This window comes from Pelecanus crispus, chromosome 2 (assembly GCF_030463565.1).
Source record: "Pelecanus crispus isolate bPelCri1 chromosome 2, bPelCri1.pri, whole genome shotgun sequence".
NCBI lineage: Eukaryota > Metazoa > Chordata > Aves > Pelecaniformes > Pelecanidae > Pelecanus > Pelecanus crispus.
The window spans coordinates 25,927,903-25,951,908 of NC_134644.1; the positions used below are offsets into that span (position 1 = coordinate 25,927,903).

The 24,006-nt window shown below is 40.8% G+C and overlaps 1 protein-coding gene across 2 annotated transcripts in view; it reads left to right on the top strand.

The window, feature by feature from the left end:
* The first annotated feature begins 302 nt into the window (after positions 1-302).
* CDK14 (cyclin dependent kinase 14) overlaps positions 303-24,006 on the top strand; it is a 258,581-nt gene continuing 234,877 nt past the window's right edge. The window contains exons 1-2 of one of the 2 annotated variants that reach the window (XM_075705351.1): positions 303-393; positions 6,710-6,741. In XM_075705351.1, the coding sequence (XP_075561466.1) occupies positions 303-393; positions 6,710-6,741 (123 nt within the window). The remainder of the gene's footprint in view (positions 394-6,709; positions 6,742-24,006) is intronic. The other variant, XM_075705350.1, reaches the window with a different exon arrangement.

The following is a 24,006-nucleotide window of genomic DNA, read 5'->3' on the forward strand; positions in this document are numbered from 1 at the left end:
TCCATCTCTCCCCGGCGCTGCGCCGCTCCCCTCGCCCTCCCCGCCGCGTCTGGCTCCGCCGGGGCAGCCCGGGCGAGCGGGGGCGGGACGGGGCTATGAGCCGGGCGGCGGCGAGCCGGGCAGCGGCAGCGGCCGCCGCGGCGTAGGGCTCCTTCCCGGGCGGGGCCGGGGCTGTCCCGCTGCGCCCGGCCGCTCCCCGGGGCGAGGAGAGGGAGCCCCGGAGCCGGAGCGGGGGGCGTCTCCCCGGGAGGCAGGGGGGAGCGGGGGGTGGCGGCTGGCGGGCGGCGGGGGGTCGCCCCCCGATGTGTGACATGATCGACTCGCAGTCCGCCGAGAAGATCAGCAGGATGAAAAAGTTGCGGAGAACTTTATCGGAGAGCTTCGGCCGAATAGGTGAGTCCCGCACCCGGACCCCGGCGGTGCTGCCCGGCGCCCGGGGGGGGGTCCCGGTGCGGAGCGGGGGGGGGGTGGCTCCCTTGTCGGGCAGCTCCGTGCCCCCCGCCGCCGCCGAGCCCCCGGCCGGGGCAGGGGCAGGGGCCGGGGCAGGGGCCGGGGCCGGGGCCGGGGCGAGGGTGCCCGGCGGTGCGGGGCGAGGGGGCCGCTCGGCTGCTTGCGCGGCGGCGGCGGGGCGGTGGGTCGAGCGCTGCAAGGCTGGAAAGACCCGCGCCGACGCCGTCCCCGCAAAACGTTTCAGGAAAATCGCAGCTCCTTCCCGGCAGTGCCTGTGCAGCCCAGGCAGTGCTGCATGGGTCTGTAATGGAGTTAGCCCAAAATAGGCTAGAAAAAACAAACTATAAATGAGAGTTGGCTCGCGTGCCTCCATTGCCAAAGAGAAACCTTGGCAAAAAGCAAGTGGTTATTTTCGTTTTGTTGCAGGTCTGGTAATTTATTTTTTGTTTGGGCTGCGCGTTGTTTTAAGTTGAGGCATGAGATGCTGAAGCAGATAACGGCGGCCCAGTGATTTAGGAGGCCAGACAAAAGAAGTCTGTCTGTCATCTGCTGCGGAGTCTTCTTGTTCTTTCACCGACATAAAGCATCCTGAGGTAGCATCGTCTGAATGCTGCTGCCGAGTGCGTTATCTCCCGGTATCACCACATCGCGTTCGGTTTTGACACCAGTTTATTTTGCAGTTGAATTTGTTACCGAGAATAATGCCAAAGAGTTCTGGGCTGCCTGGACTGGTGTTTCTCTTGGTCGTTGGCGTGCTATGCTGCTTAATTCACTGCTTAAAGTCTTAATTCCCACTGACAGCATCAACATGAAGCTGAGCAGGGAGAGAGGATACCTTGGAGGGGGCATGAGGTATCCCCGAGCTGGCTGGGCAGAGCTGCTCGGAGGTAGTGCCGGAAGGCTGGGCAGCGGCCGGGATGGGCGAGCGGACACAGCAGCCCCCATCCTTGCAAACCCTCTGTAAGGGCCTTTCCGTAGCCCTCACCCATCGTTCGTCCCACTGGGCCGTTTTTCTTTGCAGTCGGTCTGGCTGGCAGACGTGGGTCAACTTTCAGAGCCGCTTTGTCCCAGCGAGAGGATGTGAGGTGCCTGCTCTGCAGCCCGGAGCTGTGGCATTTGGTTCTCCCTTTGTAGCCCTACCGAGGAGGTGCGCTAAAGTACGTGGGCATTATCATTTTTCACGTGTGGTGTATGCGTTCAGTGTATCGCCTTTAGCTTTTAAGGGCTGCAACCCTTTAAGTGTAGGATAACGTTTGAAATCAGGTATCTTTTATTGTTCTACTGCAAGATGAAAAATACTGAGAAAAGCTCATTCATGTTTGTAGAACGGAGAGTTTCAAGGGTAAATGCCAAGTTCCAATTGTGAAGCGAACGTCAACTCACAATTACAAATCTCTCTGCCCCCATATGAAAATAGCTTTCACCTATCATCAGTCTTAAACTTGTAAAATGCATTTAACTTTTTTTGATTAGGAAAAAAAAAAGCAGTCAGGTGTCTGGTCTGTCACGTGTCTCTGTGTGTATACACACAGAGAGGCACTCTTGTACAGAACTGTGGAAAGGTGTTACTAATAGTGGAAGTCATTAACAAAGAAAATATTTTGAATGAAGATGCTGCTTTGTTGTAACAGTGACAGTCCTCTTAATGCCTTTTAGGGAGCCAGGCCTCTCTAGTAATTTCTGCATGTTTTAGTTGGCTTTGTTGGATGATCATCTCTTTTTTTTTTTTTTTTTTTGTCGTCTTTCACAAATTAAACAACCTTTTAGTTTCCTTGGGAGCTTTGGCCTGAGTTTAGGTACACAGATTGTTACGTCTTCCAGCTCCTCCGGTTCTTTGTGCATGTGCACAGCAGTGTAGGAGTGTGGTCGGGTGCCTGGTTGGTTGGTTGGTTTGTGGTGGTGGTTTTGTGATTAAAACTCAACTGCTACCAGCAAGAGTGTTCGATCTTCACTAAAATGCTCTACTATTTTGACCATCATTCTGGTAACTGCACTTTCAGCAAAAAACCCTTCTAATTTATCAGTATGAGGTTTCAACGTAGTCCACTTCCTGATACCCAGAGCCACAGATAAGACCAAGCAAAGCAAGCCTATGTTTAAAAAACTCTTAACTTGCATACCAGGAAACCCTCAGTTAAAACATGTGCTATACTTGACTCATGGAAATGAAGGAGAGAAAACTAAAACCTCATTAGAAAAAGACTTGCTGGTTATTTGTTACTCTGGTTTTACAGCTCTTTTTGGAAGAGCTGGTTCCTTGGTGAGATTAGCAAATTAGTAATTTAATATGTATGTAATCTGGAATTTTGTCAGTCATCTGTTCAGTTATGATTTATTATCAATAACTGACAATCTTTTAACTTTCCCCATTTTGCTGCAATTTATGTGTTTTCATAGGTTTAAGGACACAGTATAGCATCATGAGCATAACCATATAAATGATACAAGAGTAACATGGTGTTTGAGTCAAATAATTGGCGAGTCAAACTTTCACATGCCACAGCAGGGAACACCCGATGGCCGTTCTTGGAGCGGTAAGGCACTGCTAGGCTTGCCCCCTGTGTTGGTGGTATCCCAGCTGCCAAATACAATTCTCCCAATACAACAAGACCCCTTCATTTTGATACCAAAGTTTATGTTAGCCTGTTGGATAAGAGTGATGGAAATGTATCCTAATTGTCATTGGCAGTGTTTTTTTTGGGTTGGTTTTTATTTTTTTTTTTTTTTGCTAAGGCTTGCAGGTTAATGCTCAATAAACTATGTTCAAGACCACCTTCTCCCCACAAAGTAATACTCTCTGAGAGGCTGTATCAGCAATGAATTTATAAGGTGATTGTTTTTTTTTTTTTTACAGTGTGCCACAGTATGTTAAGTAATGTTTGAAGCCATTTCCCCAGCATCTTTAGATAAAAGAGGAGGTAGTCTTAAAACCAGTTTGGTTATCCCTGGGGCACAGCAAAGGGCCATTATTTGGTACCAATGGTAGCCTCAAGTAGACTTGGCCCATCAACTGTGAACTGATGCTTTCCAGCCGCTACACCCAGGGACTGGCAGAGGGTGATGAAGATCTGGCTGTATTATACATACTCATCCTGCAAAATTGTGATCCAGCCCATAACTGTTAGAGTACCCCGTACTGAGAACGTTTATTTTGCTGAGCTGAAAAATGTGATGTGTGAAATTGGCCATCCCTGAGCCTTCATCCTGAGCGTTCGCTTTGTGCTATGTGCAAGTCTGGTAAAGGACGGTATGGCACTGTGGTGTGTTAAAGGAAATGCATATGGCCTGTGGTGTCAAACTGAAGTTAATATTCTAAAATAGACAGGATGGCTTTTTACTGCAGAAATTACGTGCTCACAGTTCTGGAAAAATGAACTATCTTTGCAGCTAAGGCACCCTTTCTCCTGGCAGAAGTTTTCTGGTGTTTCAAGCAGTGTCCCTCTTAAAATTTAACTCATCACAAAGAACTTACATTACAAAGAATCTGAAAACTTTACAGAATTGTTTTTATTCATAGGTTTCTGGCAGCCTATCCATTTTTATTCAAACATCCAAATTAGTTTAAAAATTCTGATTTCCTTGCTTACATACTGCGTTGTCCATATAAATGAACACGTTATACTGTATGTTAACCAACTTTTTGAGATTCAGTTGACTCACTGTTTATTTTAGCATTTAAACTTTTATTAGGTTTGGTTCTTAGTTTTATGCTTTGATAATTACGTAATTAAAAGTAATAATGAGTAATCTTATAAAATTATGGCCTTTTAGTTTTGTAAAGAGTTCTTGGCTGTGCATTTGTTGAAGTTCATATAGTACCAAAATCATATCTGAGATCTCTTCAGCTCACACCATTTAACTTCTGTTTTCTTATGCAATCTCTTTAGTCAAAAACTAACACCAGGGTGGAAAGAAAGGAAGGAAGAAATTAAAAAAGAAAGAAAAAACATTGCTGAGGTTGCTCACAGTGCACTGAAAGCAGTCTGTGGCCCTTCTCAGCATCCCTGGGCTTTGTTACTAGCTCCTCACTAATACAAAGGTTATCTCCACTAATCTCCTCTAATGTACACTCACATAACTCACATACCTGAGATAATGAGAACTTCATTTGTAAACAGTTTATTTTTTTAAGTTCAGCAAAGCTTTTTTTAGTGGTTTAAAAAGAAAAGGACTGCATTGATGAGAAAAAACCCCATTTCTACTATAATTTGTTGTATAAAATACCCTGGTTTCATGATTTCTTCTGAAGATGCTATGTAGTGAACTGGTTGAGAGTGAAATTATTATTAAACGGAATCCGAATAAATGAATGGCCAGAACTCTCATATTCTTATTTTTGGAGATTCTTAAAAAAACTCTTTTAGTCAAAGGTAGAAGTTAAAATAAAGACAAGCCAAAAATACGCAGTGGATCACAGATTCCCAGTTCTTGTTCTGTTACATTGTGAATTTTGTTTGGTTATCTGTTGTTTGGATATTCCTGGAATGTTTTGGTCATGTGAAAAACTTGTGTTTTGGTAAGGGAGAAAAGCTTCAGCATGACCTAGGTGTGTCATACACTAATTTATAGCTTGTATGTCATTGTGACCTGACAGGTAAATGAAAAGATTAAAAGTGTGTTCTTAAAAAGTGTTCCACGTGTCAGGTTTTCTTTTTCTTTCTTTTTTTTTTCTTTCTTTTTTTTTATTTTGCTTTTTTTTAATGTCCCAACTCATAGTGCTGGGTACTTGAGATTGGCAGTCTGAAAACGTTTTGTCCGGCCTTCAAAACCATAAAAATGGATTTCATGACAAAAATGTACAATGTGTGCCTCAAATCTCCTCAGCAAAATCCCAGTTTGGGTGGGTGGTTTGTTTTTTGGTTTTTTTGTTACTGAGCATGAACTCTAGATGAGTAATTGTAAAACAGTAATCTTGGAAGATTTGAGGGAAGACATATTTCATGTCCAAAAGAAAGGGGAATTTGAAAGCAAAAGAAGGCTGGACGATCTCTGCTTTTCTCTAGAGGGAGAACTGGGATCTGTGCCTTGCTGCCCATGGCAGAGGTTGTGGAGCGCAGCACTTCTTGCAGAGGTGCCCTGCCTCTGTTATGCCTGTGATACAGCTTCTACAGTTCTGGGGTGGTTTTTTTGAAGCTAATAACGCTGTTGCTTCTGAAGACAGGGTTTGGAAGAGGTGCTGGTTTAGAAACTGCTAGTGATTTGAAGGCCGAAGGAGCATGTAAAAGAGCAAAGAAACTACTGGAGTCTAGATCCTCAACTGCGCTAGGCGCTTTAGTATTTCTCTCCTGCAGAAATAAATGCATTTTAAGTGTAAGAAACATTATGCTGCTTAAGTGATCAAGAGGGAGCCTTCTGGGGCAGTACTGTCATACAGGTGACCTCCCTCAAATTGCAAACCTTCCTGATTTAAACTGAAGAGAAATAGCGCAATCGTCAATGCAATCGTTTGTCTTATTTTAACTCTTCAAGAGAAGTAAGCGAAGAGCACTTTCAGGTCATGGCGTGCCATACACAGTCCCTGGTTGGTCTGGTTGTGGTGTACAGAGAAAAGGAACCAGTCTTGTACCTTCAGGCTGACACAGTTCAATGGAGATTGGGAAAAAATAATTTTCTTTACATTTCAAAGATATCCAGTGTGCTAAAGGAAATTTTTTCATCAGCTTAGTCTTTGCTACAACTTCAGAACTATTCCTGTCTTTATTTTCTTGCTTTACTAGTTCACATGATTTCTGCACATTTTTTCTCTCCCTTGTTTGTTGATTAGTTGCTAGTTAACAGTGTAAGAAAGACAGAAATTTCTTCTGCTTTAGTGTAACTGATATTTTAAAAAAAAAAAGAGGAAGAAAAAGCATGCTACAATGCATACTATTTCACAAAGGTTTAGTACTTGACAAACTGAATACGTGGTTAGGTGTTTATTATACTTTTCCTTTTTGAAGTTCAGTCAGTCTCTCCATAAAGTGTTTTCACGCTCACTAGGAATTACAATAAAAAAATGACTTGCGAAGTCTTTCTTTAACCTGAGAGGATAATATTTTTCATAAATATGTAAATTTACTTTCTTGGAAGCACGCTGTGGAGTCCTACATTCCATTTACAGATTCAGATTTTGAGTATAAAATTGTTATTCATGCCAGCCTGTTCTTTGGTATTATAACAGGAAAATGCTGCTCTGTTTTTCTCTTTTCTGGTGTTAATTACTTTGTGCTCATTGAAATGCAGTACAGATAACTATTTCTTTTTTCCTTTTATTTTAAAGCCTTGAAGAAAGAAGATAGCAGCTTTGATGAGGTAGGTTAAATGTCTTTGTACCTTACATAGTCCAGGTATGCTTTAGTATTTCTCACTAGTGCTAAAAGAAACCTATAGATAATAGTGTTACAACATGCATATGTGTTAATACATGCATATTGCTCGAACATATTTTCATTTTCCAAATAAATACCAGATGAATTTGTTGGTCAAAGGCTCTGCATGGAATGCTTGGGGTTTTCTGGAATATAATAAAAATGAATGTTGTATGAAAAGTGGTAATTTAAAAACGTTCTGTGCAGAGAAATGTTGCATGCGGAGAAAATACTTTACAGAACTTTACCCACGGTAATTCTCATAATTGTAGGCCTGTACTCTAACAGACAGTGAAAAAAGATCACTCTTGAGAGATGTTTTACCTTATGTAAAGTGCTGCTGCATTGGCTTTTTACTGAATACGTCAACTGAGATAGATGCTTCTTATGAAATTAAAAAAAAAAAAAAAAAGAAAAAAAACCCCACCACAAAACCAGCAGCTAGCTGTATTGGTAAACCTGATACTTGATTATTCAGTGTAATCAGTTTGGGGTCCTGACCTGTCTGCGATATGATATGCGTGTTAATTTGTAAAATATGCTGCTCATGATTTGTGCTTGCTTTTACTTATGATAGGCTTTGAGAGGTTCAGGTCAGTGCAAGTTGTCTTGCAGTGCACGCGTACGCAGGAAGAGGTGTAGGTCTTGGGGTGATGAGTTGTCATATTGTAGTCAATGCTTGCCTTGTACTTCCCTCTGCCACCATAGCTGGAAGCAAATGGTAATATTTTCATGTGTTGATGTTATGCTTCTGGCATTTGTGTGTTTTCTTCTTCATTTCATGCTGTAAGCTTAAATTCTTGGCTGATTACAGTGAGATAGCTGCTGTGTAATGCCAGATTCTAGAATAAATAAATGATGATGTAATGTCCTCAGACACTCATCTCTTTCTATACAGGTCGCACTGAGTTTTACACCCCTCTGCTCAAATTCAGTAACAGCGATATAAATGTTTTGCGCTTTTCTGATGTGTGTTGCAGAGACCCGTAACTCTGCTTGACCCCTCTCAGGTCTGGTGTGGAGGTCCTGGGGTTGGACTCTGTTTTCAGGAACTTGTCGGATCACACAGTGGGCCCGACTATTGTATTTCTCTTACAACGCTGGCAGAACTGGATTCCTCCCTAAAAGTTACTCTCGTGCAGATATGTTGGTTGGTATCCTTGTTTTACAAATCTGGTCTACTGTTGTACAGTACTTTCTTCTGAAGCCTGCAGTGGTGTATCTGTGTTATAACCTACCCAGTACATACCTGGTATTAAATTTGGTACAGAATTTGAAAGGATCTATAAAAAATGCTGTCTTACGAAGATGACATTTTTTCTGAACCCTCCCAATCCCCCGGATCGTTTATCTACAGGCATATATTTTCTTTAAACCTGGTGTTCTGTTTGAACAGGAGACAACTTGGGCAAATTTTTGTTTAAATTCAGGGGGTTTGGGGAAAAAATAATCTTTCAAATACGTTTTTAATGGAATCTGACAGATTGTTGATGTGAGTTACTGCAGAGATAGCAAGAGAAGGCTAGCAGGAAGGGTACACAAAACAATTTTCTTCCATCTCCTGTAAATAGGGAAGAGCTTGATGTGACATTAGCATCAATCGGTTCCATAGTTTTAGGTGATGCTTCTTAGAAGACAGAAAAGTGCGCTGAGATTTTACGTTGTCCTTGTTATATCTTCAAACTCAGCGCAAGGGTTCTTGGCAATTATCTAGCCTAAAGTGTGAACCGGAGGATGGGCTGTACTGCGTATCACTTAATTCCTTTCTTTTCAAACATCCTTCAAATGAGAAGATAAACCAGTCTTTAATAACAATAGTGTACCTGGTTGTAATGACACATACTTCTAAGGGAGAGAATATCTATGAGTAGAGTGGGCATATTTATTGGTCCCTGGCTAGCCTGAAAAACACTACTAAGACCATACCATGGTATAAAAGGAAGGCAATCTAGTCTTCTGGCTAGTATGCGTAGTGTTGATACACTAGTGATGCAGTTATAAAAAGAGTTATGATGACAGTAAGTGGGAATATCAGATGAGAAGGAGAGAGAGGAGGTGGTTGTCCAAGCGCTGTTTTACTTCAGCGTTGTAGGTCTCCTGCTACAAAAAATGGCATAGTCAAATATTGAAACATAAATTGCGTTTAACAAGCAGCATGTTCTCCCTGTACAGTTAGTGAAAACATGCTCTTTCTCCTTTCGTGGTGCCGAAAGATGCTGTGTCTCCCCTTTCCTGGAGGGAGGTTGCCCTGTGAAGTGGGGATTGAACAAGTCGCAACGAACTTGCGGGGAAGGACTCTTGTGCTCCTGACACCTTGATAGAGAAGGAGGACTGACGTGTTTTAGCCTTTGAAGTTGTGAGCAGGCCACCAGGAGCAGAAGCTGGCCAGCAGGGACCTGAAATCTCGGAGGGGGGAGGGAAAGTGGGAGGAAGAGGAAGATGACCTTTCTAAAGCCACAAGGTTTGGGTTTGGAGCCGTCAGTTGTCAGGTTATCCTACACGTTGTAGGTGCTACGTTGGGAGCTTGTTTGTCCTTCAGGAGTGGATGTTACTCTACCTTACTTTACACTTGCTTGCAGTAGCTCAGAAATGTATAGCACTGCAGGTTGTCATCTTTCTTTTGAAGAGAAACAACTAAAAATTAAGATATAGAACATGACAGGCAAGCATATCACATAACTGCTTTCTGTGGGTTATGAAGCTAATCCCTCTAGTAAATTAGGACCAGAAGAATCATGAACAGCAAAGCCTGTGAATAAGTTGCATGTCAGAAAATACTTTTAGTTGTTCGAGAAGAGTTTCAGAGATCTTTGTGGTGAATTTAGTCCTGCCTATAAGCTCAGAGCACAACAACAGCATGAAGGAATAGTGTAGGATTTGTCACTTTTTTTGTACCTGCTGTTGTGTTCCTTTGATTAAATTTTGAATGAAAAAACTTTTCTGTAGATGCTGCTGGCCTTTACTTCAGTCCACGAGAACACTTGAATTAATCCATTTACAACCTATGATAGCCTATTTACCTTCCTAAGATGACATTTTCCAGAGACTCAGGTGAATAAAGGAGTAAAATACAGACCACTTTTTTGTATAGTCTTTCATTCAAAGCAGCAAAGTAAGTGTGTTGTGGTTTTTTGGGGTTGGGGTTTGTTTGGGTTTTGTTTTGTTTTGTTTTGTTTTTTTAATTTCAGCCTTTCCTTTTTGTCATACCAATGTTTACTGGTCACATTGTGGGAACTGGAACATGGGTCTGCTCCAGTACCTACTGAAGCCAGCGGGAAGATTCTCACTGTTTTCGGTGGTTTGTGGATTGTTTTCTTCTGTCATCAAATATCATAACGTGGAGGGGTGTGGGTGCAGGCTGTTCTTGCTTGTTTTCAAAGTTATTTTATTTGAGTGGGAGAGAGTAAGGAGTCTTCTCCATGTGTCCCAAAATGTTGTTACCTGCCCTTTGAAGAGGGCAAACTGCAAAAAAAATAAAAAGAACAAAAAAGAGTTGTCCTTTTTAAAGCAACCTGAATTTCACTTTCTGAATGTAGGTTCTGGCTTGGAAAGCATCTGTTTCATTCTTTTAGGCAAAACACTGATAATCTACTCTGGATACCAAGATAGAAGATAAGCATCTCTGAGGAGCAGCGTTACATGCAAAGAGCGGTCTATACACCAATGTTTGGCCCTTGAGTGAACATTTTATTTGTGTTCCAGTAGTTTTTTCTCCGACACAGTTTAGAGTAGTAACTTCCAACTATGCAGGATTGCTTTGATGTCTTTGGACCGTTAGTGTAACAAGAACTATAGAATTTGTCCACTCTTGTCTTATAATGGTGGAACTATTTTCTTTTTCACTCGAATGTGATCAAGGCCAGTAACGTGTGGCTGAACTGCAGCATATTTGTTGGAATGACAGCCAGCACTGATGTTGTGACTAACCTCATCGCAAGGCTGGTAACCTGTTCCTTTGGTTAGCTGCTTGCTGTTATGATTTATTTCTAGATTATTGTCAGTCAGTCTCGAGCTGTTGGTTCTTGTCCTTCTGTTGTTAGTGGTTTCTCTAAGCGCTTAATTGTGGTTTAAGATCTTCAGTCATACGCATGCGCACTTGATAAATTAATATCAATGTCATAACGAAATCAAAACAAAATAATCTTAAGACTCAAAATCGATATGAATTGCTGTGATTATTGCTTCTTATGTGGTGAGTTGTATTGCTGCTGTTTAGCTATATTTTAGTATTAATTTTGCCCAATATCAAGAGCACCTTTTTTTTTTAAAGGCCACCGTCCTTAGGAAATTAGGATATTGTGATTGTGCCTGCTGCATATATAATACTTTCTGACTCCACCCAGTGACTTTGAAGCTGGCCGACACGAGACGCCTAGATGCTTGGTGAAAAAGCATGTGAGCTGGCTGAGGCATAGAGATAAGAATCTCCTCTGATGGAAAGTCTGGAATGCAAGATCTTGTGAATATAGGAGAATCTGGTTGGAGGTGTTATGAATACTCTGACCTCAGCAAAATCTTGAATACTCATCTACTCCTTACTGCATTTAGTCTCCAACTCTGAGGAAGCCAAACTTCATTTATTTCACTCATGGAACAACTTCCTGTGTGTTTGAAGTGGAAGTGTGTGAAAGGGGAGGGAGTTTTGCCAAGTTACATCTTAATTCTGTAATGTGCTTGCTCTCACAGTTTCTCTCTAAAAAAAAAACAAAACAAACCACCAAACCAAAAAGGCTACTCCCTCTGTGGGATGTTGCATGAAAAATGTCTTGGTTTAAAGGACACCCATCTCTGGACCAGAACTCTTGTGTAGAGAATATCTTGAATTTGAAGAGTTAAAGGGAAGGGTGTAGTTGGAAAAAAGTAGAGCTCTGTAAATGAACAAGAGGAGTTTGAATGCCATAATGCAGGAGGTACATAATACACTAAGTAACATTTGTGCATTTTTTTAAAAAGCTTTATTTGTAGTAAGTAGCTTGAGAGAGAAGTGCATGTAGGAAGTATAGATACGGAACTATATCTTTACCTTCTCCTCCTGCAGGAGAGGATCTGGATTATGGGAGATGGAGAGAGAAATCTAGCCCTCATGAGATTTGGTGTTACTTTTTGTAGGCTTTTGGAATAAATGTTGATTACTTCACTCCTGGGAGACTTGAAAGGGTGGGGTTGGTGTGTGACAGACTTAGTAGGGAAAAGCCTGTGATACAAAGGATTTTGGAAGCCTGCTTGTTGTCCCTCATTCTTGGGTGCTGTAATTCTTTATTGATCTAGATACAGTAAAATCGTTACAAGCCATGGCTGAGCTGTCTGCTTCTTGATGACTTTGTTTATATTTAGGAAGCAGGAGACTGGTGACTGCTGAACTGCTTTGTGTTGTGATGTGTGGTATGCTGTGATGGAGAATTTCCAGAGAAGTGCTTAGAGTAGGTGTTGTATGGGTATTGTTTATAAATGGCCTGAATACCTCTGGGGTGGGGGTGTTACCAGTGCTGAGAACTTGGGTTTGGCTTAGGGTGTGTGATGCCTTTGATGCAGTTCTCATCTGCTTCATGCTGGGGCAAGCAGGTAGTGTGTGGTTACCAGTTGTGACATGTGACTGAAGACTGATGGGAAAGAGATGTAGGAAGTAATGTTAGAAAAATAATAATTAAAAAAACCAACTGAATTTGGAAAACAAACATAGATGTATAGGTGTCAAAGCAGTTTGTAAATAATACCAGGGAACCGGGTCAGAAAATCTTCTTCTGATGGTTTAAGCTACTTTGCCAAATGTGTACAAAGTTGGTTGAAGTGTCTGGAGAAATGGGTCCATTCAGATGTATGTCATAAAGCAAATGAGAGGAAATACTATTCCCGGCAGAAGATAACAACACAGTATTGGAAGTTGCTGCTTGTGAAGTGTTACTTGAGACATGACACAGGCAAATTTTTTTGGGGGAAAGAGGGTGGTAAAAGCTCAATAATGTAATCTGATGCCTCCTGTGGGAAGCCCATCTTCATTTATGCAATTCTTGGATTCACAAAGTCTTTGTGTGTTGGATAGAGATTTTTCCAGTCTGCCACCTGAGGGAGGGAGGGAGGATGGGTAGGGATGATGATGTCTCATGAGCCTTTCCATTACAGAGGAGATTTCCCATGAGATGGCTTGGTGGGTTTGTGTTCCTACAGCTCCTAAAGCCACTTCTTCCTCCCCCCAGTACTGTTCATTTACACTACTGAGGATCTGGTGTTGGGTGCAGTGGTTCCCTAGCAGCAGATGGCTTAGACACCAGCTTGCCCTGCAGATTTACTGGTCTCTTCTGCCATGTGCCATGTCTTTGAGGCCTTTCCAATAAACTGTGAGTCTGAATTGTGTCACGAGTTCTTAGGATTGGTGCGTGATGCAAGTGTGTGTGCATTTGTAGCAGAATAGTGTCAGCACTTCAGGTCTTACAGAGCCATTCTCAGCTGCTTAAAGGGAATAATTGTTTCCTCAAGATGAGGACTGATAATATTATTAACAGATGTGCTTCAGGTGAGCGTGAGAATGAAAAGCATGGATGGAAGAGAGCAAATATTGTCATCCTGCTGCGCAGTGGCAGCTTCTTATTGGATCAGCTGTGGGACAGATGTGCCTTTCATCGGTCTGTAAAAATGCTGGTTTGTGAAATTTGGTGGCTTAAAAAAAAAACAAACCCAAAACAACAACAACCCTTGGACAGCCTCGCTTAATTTCTCAGAGAACTACCAGTATTTATATAGCAACTAGGAATTCCTGTGACTTCCCTGTGCTGTGTTGCACATGGAAGAAAGTTGGGCTCTGGAAGATGTGAGGCACTTCAGAACCAGGTCTAGGTGACCACAACGCAAACTAGTCAGTACTTGAGAGGTGGCAGGAAAGTCACCAAGAAAAACTGACTGTGGAATGGCTCCTGTGTTGTGTCTGGTTTCAAGGCTTTGAAGCAAAATTGGAGACCATGTGGAAGCATTTGAGATTTACTTGGCAGTGAGTTTTTGCTCATTCAGAAGAGGAATTGTTCTTAATGGTAGGGGTTAAACCTGGGCTCTAGGAGACCAAAATTTGAGAACCTTTCTGTTGTGCTCAGGGAAGAGTTTTCATCTCAGAGCATCCCTTAAATCTACTGAGTGGCAATGGTTTGACTTTTTGCCCAGCCATCGATATGTTCAGTTGTGCATTCTTCTGCCTGGCATGTTTGTTGACAGTGCATCCAGTTACCGTTCAGAAAGTATATATTATTTTCATGGGGTAAGAAAAAATTATTAAGTCAACTGTGAAACTGCTTACTCCCCTTCTCTGCCTTCTCTTCTCCTGTGGACACTGGATGGAGGAAGGGTTCATGTTACTAGTTAATATGTATGTATCCTTGGCTTAATTTTTCTTGGAAAATGAATGGAGCAAAGGATCAGAACTTGGTCTGAATCCATGTCCACAGCAGTGACTTGTGAGGATCCGGCCAAAACACTGATAGATATATAAGCTTCAACCTCAGTTCTGGTTTGCAGGCAAGTGTTTTAGCTACCAGAGAAGCATTGCAAAATGAAGATGAATTTCCAGGCCTACTTCTCTCACTTGTACGTGTGTATTTTTGTGTTGGATGTTTCTGTTGATCAGATGAGAGCATATATGCATTCCAGAGATATGGAGTCTGAATGCAAGGTATTATTTTGACAATATATGCTTACGTGTAAATCCTGCTGTTTATTTTCTTGGGATATATGAGATATAGTAATTTATTGGTAGATTAAATAGAGTAACAAAATGGAGTACATTACATATGGGATAAGTAGCTTCTTGTTCTTGGCCTTGCTGGGCAATCTCCTGGTTATGAGGCAAGAAATAAGCCTGTGACTTCCTTGATGGGTCTGTCTCTTCCATCTTAGTACTTAGACTCACCATCTTTGTACTTAGACCTCATTGCTTTTTTTTTTTTCTTTCTTCCAAGCCACACTACTAACAGACATATGACTATATTTAAATCTTCTCATGAAAGGATCTAAATGAAAATGATTTCTGTCTACATTTTAGCTTTTGTGAGAAGTTCTGCATGTATGATGCCTCGTCTGCCATGTGTCACAGTATCACTGACAACAGTATATTTGCAGGATCCCATCCACAGTAACCAAGGTTCTGAGTCAATTGACATCTCTTGCTATTTATTTGGAAGGGATAAGAAAAGGAGATTGCAGGCTATGACTAGTTTATTTAAGCAAAATGGATTTTATATGCACAAAACAATGTTATTTTGTGAGTAAGGCCTAAACTAACTGTCATTGCCTTATACCTCTTTCTCTGTATATTCTGGAATTTGTTTATCCTTTTTCCCTTCCAGTAAAGCTTTCTACTTGGATACCAGTTGAGTCATAGTCCTGCTACTACTACTTTTGTTCTTTTCAGGTATGGCAAGTCTCTCCTTGTCAAGTTTGAAAATTCAAACTTGAGTATTACAGGTTATTTAAATGTGAAATACTGGCAGTGATTTAATAACTAAAAGTAAGAGTGAATGCTGCTGAAAACTTGATAAATAAGTGATGGCGGCAAGGCCACTGAGAGAGCACATAGTGCATCATCACCAAGTCCAAGTAACAACTGGAATTATTTGTGTTTGGGCTCTCCTGAGGCAGTTACTTAATCTGAATTAAGTTTCTCTGTAGGATACAGGTGTTCACCTTTTTCATTGTTGAGAAATGAAAGCAAAGCTACTAGTTGTAGAAGTTACTTGATGCTGTGCCGGCCCAGGAAAACCTGGCTGAAAAAAATACTTACAGTATTTTTTCCTGCTGCTGCATGCTCAGCAGGGCTTTTCTTTGTATGTGAACTACTTCTTTGTCAGATACCCAGATATACAAAAAGATGTTCTTCCATACATACATGTTTGAGGAGTTTTCCTATATCTTCTAATGAGAGTAAAATGAATTTCTTGTTACCAGGGGATTCTTATTTGTGCTTAATCACACTCAGCACTATTTTGCTTTAATAGATCTTTGTCTTCCTTTTCTTCCACTGAAACTGCACATTCAGACTCAGGCACAGGTTGTGGCTGTGGTGATCCTGAAACTGTACCTGAGGCTGGCTTCATACTGTTCTTGAACTTGTTTTCTGAGTCCCATCTTCAAAATTCAAGTCTGAAGGAATTTGTCTGAGGTCACTTGCTGTGGTTAGTTGGGTCAGTTATGCCCTTCAGCTTTGAAATCTGGAAGACTTTCTGTTATCCCAAGTATGTTGCAAGAAGTAGTGCAGAGGCTAGGATGCATGTTTTGGTACATAATATTTTTCTTAAGTTAATACCCTTTCAGCTGAAGCATTTTTCCTCACTGAATTGTTAGGCAGTTACAGAAAGCAGTTAGAAGGAGAGTGTATTGAAATTCATATAGAGCTTAATCAGTGTTCCCTTCTTTTTATCTCTGTCTCTCTGGTAACACAGTGATTGTTGCTTTCTGACAAAGAAACAAGAATTTCACATGGTATTTCTTTGGAAATCCTTTTGTTCTTTTTTTGTTTTGTTTTGGAAACCAGCCACACACACATCGCCACCCCCACCTCCCATGGACTGGTTTGTCTAACCTCTTCTGTATCTTTTGGAATTAGTCGTCCTCTTATTATAACAGTTTCTGATTTCATTTTAGTTATTTACTTTTATCCACTATGGTGACAAAAACTGCATCATAGTCCAAATGCGGTGTCCGTAGCTGTCGGTTAACTCTTAGACACATATAGTTCTTTGATTTCTTTCTTTTTTTTTTTCCTGTTTTGTGCCTGTTTCTGTTTCTAGCTTAGTCTCAGTGTAATTATCGATATTCACCATTTATCTTCTGTTTGTCGTGTTCTTAAGCTGGTATTGTTTCCTTGTCTGTGGTGACAAGGATGCTACTGAAGTCCTTGCCAGTTGTCGAGGCAGCTGGAGGGGGCACGGGAGCGCAGCCGGGCTGGAAGCTCATGTCCTGCGTGGAGTGGGCAGGGAGAGAAGGGAGCACCTGTGGGCTGGCTGGGGCTGCCGGGGCTGTCGGACATCGGCAGAAGCAATGGAAAGTGTGGTTTGGTGGCTTTCATTTATTTATTGGCCTTCTAAACAGCCAGACTTATTAAATGATCTCCAACCTGCTCTGCTTTGCTGATGCCAGTTACTGATGTAGTTTTACAGTTAAAATAGCAATCTACGCTTGCTCAGAAAAAGTTAGTTTTTTAGCTTATCCATGCAAAGAATGATGCCAGTTCCATTTGTCAGCTTCATTATCATTCTTACCATGCCTTGGCTTGTTTAGATATGGGAAGTCTTTCATGACTGCAGGTTTGCGCAGTTTGGAGGGAAGAAAAGTTTTTTGTTTTTTGTTTTTTTTAAAAAAAAAAGGCAAAAGAAAAAAGCTATGATTTATCTTGGCTCCTCATGCACAGAGAGGAACCAGATAGAAACAGGATGTTACAGGCATCTCCTGCTGACCTTGGAGATGCACAGAATTCCAGAAACTAGAGGACAGCATCTGGAGAACTACTTGAGGTTTTTTTATTTAGTTAGTTATTAGTGTGATATGGCTCAGTTAAATGTGATGTGTCTGGCCATCATCAAATCATGACAGAAGCTCAGAGATGAAGGGGTATGCTTAATTTGCTTGCACTTCAAAAAGGCATGCTGTAGCACTTCAAGACTTTTTCTGTTCAAATCAGTAAGGAAATGGTAGTTTTATCTTTGAAAGTAAGCTTGCAGTAACTAAGCAGTTATGATTTAGACTAAGTACGTATATATTTTTACATCTCAAGAACACGTCTTTTCAGTGGTGTGGAGAGAATGCTTAGTCATGCATTTTATATGAACATTAAGACAATGGGTTCAAACTATGAGCTTTAACAAAGTGATGATATTCAACAAAATGCTATTTCAAAAGTAAAAAAAAATAAAGTTACTGTTATGAAAAAAAGTTTTAGCATATTTAAACAAATACTGTCAGGGAACCTGGGACTCTTTTTCTGAAAGGTCTGTCTTCTGCAGTAATTTCAGGAAAGTTCTAATTGGGATGCTCTGGTAGGTTTATTGCCAGCAATAATTATTTCATTCTTCTGGAAGTGGGCTGGAAGTGATGTAAATTTTTACTGTCGAAGTTGGTGTCACCAGTTAAGCTTCAGAGAGGACACCTATGTGAATCTATGCCTAAAGGACCTAGCAGAGCTCATGAATACGTTTAATACTTATTGATGAAGAGGTGAGCCCAGGAGGTGATTTCAAGAGGCTGCTGGGGCTCAGTGGTGATGCAAGACTTTGGAGCAGGTGTTCTACTGTGAATGGGATCCTCATCTTGGAAAAGTATGTGAATTGGGTTTATTTTGTTGTTAACGTTTGGAAGAATGCCATGGCTACCTTCCTTGCTCAGTTACTCTCTCGTGAAAAATGTAGAGAGAAGGCTTCTTGGAGAAGAAGGCAAAAAATGGAAAATGTAATGCTTTTTTCTTTTGCCAAAGAACATGGATGGAATTGGAGATATTCAGTGGGAATCCATTAATTATACTCTGAGTTTGCTTCTTAGCCTTCTTCAGAATTTCAAATGTAGTTATCAAAACAGGTAGAAGTTAGACTGAACTTTCATGAGTTGCAACCTCACTGTTTCACCACAGGACCATGTAACTTGCACTCATGGTCTGTCACTAACGGTATGATCCACTCTGAGAGACAACAACATCCAGAATGAATCCCGTGTCATCCACCACAGTCTTTTAACTGGGTACAAGATGAAATTCTGCCTGGGGTAAAAAAGGAGACTCAGTCTCTAAGTCCAGACAACACTGTTTCCTAAAATTTATTATGCTGGGAGCTGACCAGCTTTGCAGAAAGGGACCTGAGGGTCCTGGTGGACACCGAGTTGAACATGAGCCAGTAATATGCCATTCCTTCAAAGGAAGCTAATGGGCTGTGTTAGGAGGAGTGTTGCCAGCAGGTCAAGAGAGGTGATCCTTACCCTGCACTCAGCACCAGTGAGGCCACACCTGCAGTACTGTGTTCAGTTCTGGGCTCCCCAGTACAAGAGAGACATGGACGTACTGGAAAGAGTCCAGAGAAGAGGCACAAAGGTGATTAAGTGACTGGAGCATCTCTCCTATGAGGAAAGCCTGAGAGAGCTGGGACTGTTGAGCCTGGAGAAGGGAAGACTCAGGGGGGATCTTACCAATGTCTATAAATGCCTGAAGGGAGCATGTACAGAAGACGGAGTCAGGCTCTTTTCAGTGGTGCCCCGTGACAGGACCAGGGGCAGTGGGCACAGACTGAAACACAGGAAGTTCCCTCTGAACATCAGGAAACACGTCTTTACTGTGAATGTGACCAAGCACTGACACAAGTTGCACAATAAGGTTGTGGAGTCACCATCTGTGGAGATAGTCAGAAGCCATCCAGACAACCTGCCCATCCTGTGCAACGTGATTTAGGTGGCCCTGATTGAGCAGGTGGGTTGGACCAGATGACCTCCAGAGGTGCCTTCCAACCTCCACCATTCTGTGATTCATGAACTTCATTGCAGGCTGCTTGCTTTCTGCAATCTGTTTGAAGCTTTTTGCCGTCGCTTGTGTCACAAGCAAATGACTTATTGTTAGTTTTGTCATATATGAACACCAGTAATATTTTAAGTGTTTCTGTAAGGAGAGGTGATTTGCTTCATGTGTAATTCCATACAGTACATTGCAAATTAATTGTGGTCCAAGTTCTATAAAGGCTGTAGGAGGTACTGTTTCAAACCACTTGTTTATAAAAGCTAGAAGAAATCCAGATGTGAAGATTCTCTGCAAACATTTGTAATGAAAAGCTTATTTTTAGAAGCTCATTCCTATCCACTGCCAATCTGCCGAAGACACCCCTGGAGAAGTCCTTCTGTTTCTTTCTCTACACAAACCCCTAACACCTGGTACTCCAGAGCAAGCAACACAGAGCTTATTGCTATTTTTTGAATTTTTTCTTTTCTAGAAATCTGTAACTTTGCCTCTTATCTCCTGTTTCTATGAGGAATTAAAAAAAGGGGCTCTTGTGCTCTTTTTTTTTTATTAACATGCATAATACATACATTTAAGCTTCTCCCCTCCCTACTCTTCCACTAGGTTAGTTTCAAAAGCAAAAGGCTCTGAGGGAGTAACCTATAGATGAAAACCACCTGTATTTATGAACCTCTAAAAGAACTACATGCTTCCAAAAGAAATAAAGCTTCTTTCCCCTGGAATTATTCCTTCATAGCAAACTTATGCAGACATTTTGGGGCTTCTGATTAATTTATCCGGAAAGAGGAAACATTTGCTGCCAAAAGCATGAGAGTAAAAGGAAGCTTTGTCAAATGAAGCAAATTCTGCACAATGTCTTGAGTTTTCCCTTTTTAAAGGACTTTAAAGTAAAGTTAGGGGAAGGACAGCGTTAGAGAAAAGTAAACAACTTTCTTCTTTTTTGTGTCTTGATCATAATCGTGTTTTTGGGCAGTAGGGTGGGAGGGTAGATACTGATTTTCACATGTGGTTCTTCCTCCATAAACTTAGAGGAAGGGGGAATATCTCATCACAATTATTGCCTGCTGTATGTGTGTCTTTTTCCTTGGTTTTCTCATTTAGGTATTCTTTAGATATGTTTCAGCCTCTTCTTAAATACACATCATGTGGAAATGTATGGAGCAAGTCCAGGCAAGTTGAAAGCTCTCAATTCTTTATCTAAAGCGTGGCCTTTAAATGCTTCTTAAGGTGAATTTCTCTGCTTTTGGGCTTGCTCCTGAAATGTTTCCAGTTCTGGAATTGGCATTAGCATTAAGAAATACCATGGTAAAAAAAAAAAAAAAAAAAATTAGCTGAGGAAACAGAGTCTTACCAGAATTACTCATTTCATCTTACCAGCTGTCAACAGGACTCCTGGTTGTAATTCTGGCTTTAACACTTCGGGGTCTAACCCTTGATTTCTAGGAAAGAGTCTGTGAGTTGATGATAATAGGGCTGTATTCTTAATTTGAAAAGGGTGTGTTGTACCTATAATTTTTTTTGCTTATACATAAAGCTGCTGTCAACATCAATGAAGCACAGCTGAATGACCTCTATTTTGGAAAGTGTGGCATACCTTTATTTCAGTTTTCTGCCTAAGGCTGGCACATGATCACATATTTTACCCCTTACATGATCATATATTTTACCCCTTTTTTTTACACAAAGGTTACCTTTTAAGGGGTAAACTGCCTTATATTAACTTGCATTTGTGTGGAATTGCCCCTTACGTGCTCTTACTGTAGAGTAGCTGCCATTTTGTGATAGCAAGACAGCATGCATCCTGCAAACTTGTTCATGAAACTCTGTCCTGAGCACCAAAGTTCTTCAACAGAAGAGTTCAAAAGATTGTGCTCATTGTGCTAAAAAATGGTACCGTTGGGCTCCTGCTTGACCAAACTTGGGGATGCTTTAAAACTGGGCCATAATTAATTGTGCAGCAAAACAGAATTATTATTAATTTATGTTTTTAAGAGAAGGGATGAAATTATGTTCACTCTTGCTGTACAGTTTTGGAAAATAGAAATATGCATTAATAAACAGCATGTCTGTAATTAATTAATGATCCCCTGAAGAGGGTTTGCTCCCAAACTAGCTAATTACGGTGTGAAATAGTAAAAAATTAATCCCAAAACACATGATGAAAAGTCAGCTATGGGTTAGTGAATTTTAGTGATTGAAACAGATTTTCCTTTTTTTGTCTTAATGGCTAAAGTTAACAACCGAGACAAATGATGAAATGCAAAACAAAACTCCAGTGTTGAGGTGCATGTTGGCATTTCTAATTAATGAGCTCTGTGCTCTGCCACTAAAAATACCATGAAGCTCTCACTAGAATTAGTGTGAGCTATAAACCTATTATTTACTCAGATTGATCTGAAAAAGAATATTGATTACTTTTTATTTTAATTACTTATGGAAGATCTAGACAGGGCCTAAATATTAGAGTCCTCAAATACATCATTCCCCACCTTTTCTGTTGTGCCTCTTTAATCTTCTGCTGTGTCTGTTATTTTTCTCCCTTTTCAGATAGATTTCCAGATCTCTTGAATTTGATCACAAAAATACATTCCAGGTACTTACTGTTCTGTTAACCTAGGTGGGGTCAGCAGTTTAAGCACCTTTTAATAAATAGGTCACCATGTGTTTCTCAGTTGGATTCATATTATCGGTAACTAAAGTAGATTTTAGTATTTGGTTCCCAAATTCTTAGTAAAGTTTTTGCAAAGCATGAAATGCACTCTGCTTTGTGCACAAAGAGCTTTGCTGGCTTCCAGGCAAATACATGAACGTGTCAAAAATTTGAGTACTTGTAGAATCAAAGCCTTGATTTGTAAAATGGTACTCAATAAGAAAAATGGGCACAAGCTAGTAATTTTCTTGTTGAAAACAGTGGTTATTGCTCAGGTAAATATTAGCAGCATTGATTGATTGGTGACAGGAGGTGTACAAGTGATTAACATGACAATGTACAAATCATGTCGTAAATATTTTTGTCCCTTGCAACTGCAGCAGGCATATAAACTAGACTTTCAGGTTGTTTGAAGAAAAAAAGTGTTACAGAAAACTTGGGAGAGAAAATTAAAATTCTTACATATTTAAGTTTTTCTTATGAAGTCTCTGTTATGCTGCTTCAGCCTAACTGATATCTATTTCTTTTATATTATTTAAATGAAGCTTTGATGCACGTATAGATACCTCCCCCAATCCCTTTCCTTCCCTGCTCCTAAATCCTGTTATGTTATGCTTTAATATGGACAGATGAATTCTTCTTTAGGCTTCTTCTCAGAAAATGAGTTTTCTAACTCACTCTGTGTAAGTCTTGACTATATATAATACAAAAAACCTGGCTGTTTTTAAGTAAGTGTATGTTTAAGAAGTAACTAAGGACATCAGAAATATTCATAGCATGACTTTCACTCTTTAAAGGTAATGAGTTAGAAACACTTACAAATCCATTTTAAAATATAAGTGAATATTTGGTATTGTTTCTAAGCCTATTCAAATCAGTTTTATCTAAAAATGAATGCAAGTACAGAATAAATTAATTGCTGTCTCTAAAATGATAGAGTCAAACTACAGATATTCATGTTAGGCAGGTTGGGTCTTTACTTGCTCATTTAATCCTGTCTTTATCTCTTACACGTATTGTATATAAACTTTGCCCTCTTTACTTGATATAAATTATTTCCTTCATGTTAACCAGAGTGATTGGGGAGGGGAAGCTAGCAGTTGCGTTGCTAGCATATTCTCAGCTTTTACGGATAGGAGACATGCTGCCCTGCTCCTTCTGTGGTTTTAATTTGAGGATTTGAAGGGGTTGGGGAGGTGACAGCAGAGGGAGTCAAGGATGTTTCTTCCTTTGCGTGCCTTTACAGAAGGGGTCACCATTTTGTTCTTTGCTCTCTCTTCCTCTGGTAATCTGTCGAGGTGCCTTCTGGAGTCCCTCTTGGAAAGGCTTTGCTAGAACTGGAGAATCCAAGTAGAGCAGCTATGGGGATTGGAACAGCTGTGTTGGAAGGAGAAATCCAGTAGGCTAGGATTTGTTAAGCCTGGAAAAGACCACCGAGGGGGAATATGAGAAATACGCAAAACTATGAATGATGTGGATGAGGTGAGTAAAAAAAAAAAAAAAAATTAATTGGACAGAGAGAAGTTTTCTATGGAGAGCTTGATTGAATTGATCTCATTGCCTTACGTTGCTGTCTTTGCCTTCCTGCAGTGAAGGTGCTCCAGGGCTGTTTCTGAAGGTAAAAGCCTTTGGAGGACTTGGGGTGGGGGTGATTTTTTCCCAAGATTTGGGAGACCAAAGCATGTCTGAGCAACAGGGCAGATGTTGGAGGAGGGGACAAATGAAAACCATCTGGAGGTGACTCTCACTGGAAGGGTATGTGCACTCTCTCAACAGAAACCACAGAGCTTATCTATTTGAGTGTCAGAGAAAGCATACCAGCCTGAATGGTTTCATCCAGTATTGGCATTCTTACGTTTGGGTTTTACTGCTCAGAGCTAGGGGCATGTAAAAATCACAATGGCATGGTAACGTTTCTTAGGGATAATTTTGTTAAACAATACTACTTCTGCTGGCAAAACTCCAGGTGTAGTCACAGCTTTGTATTGGTTCATCTTTTGGAGTTCATGATTTATATTACTCAGATGCCTGGCATAAATGAAGACAAGAAAATAATTCTTTTTGCTGAAATGACTTGTCTCTTAGAAGTCTGC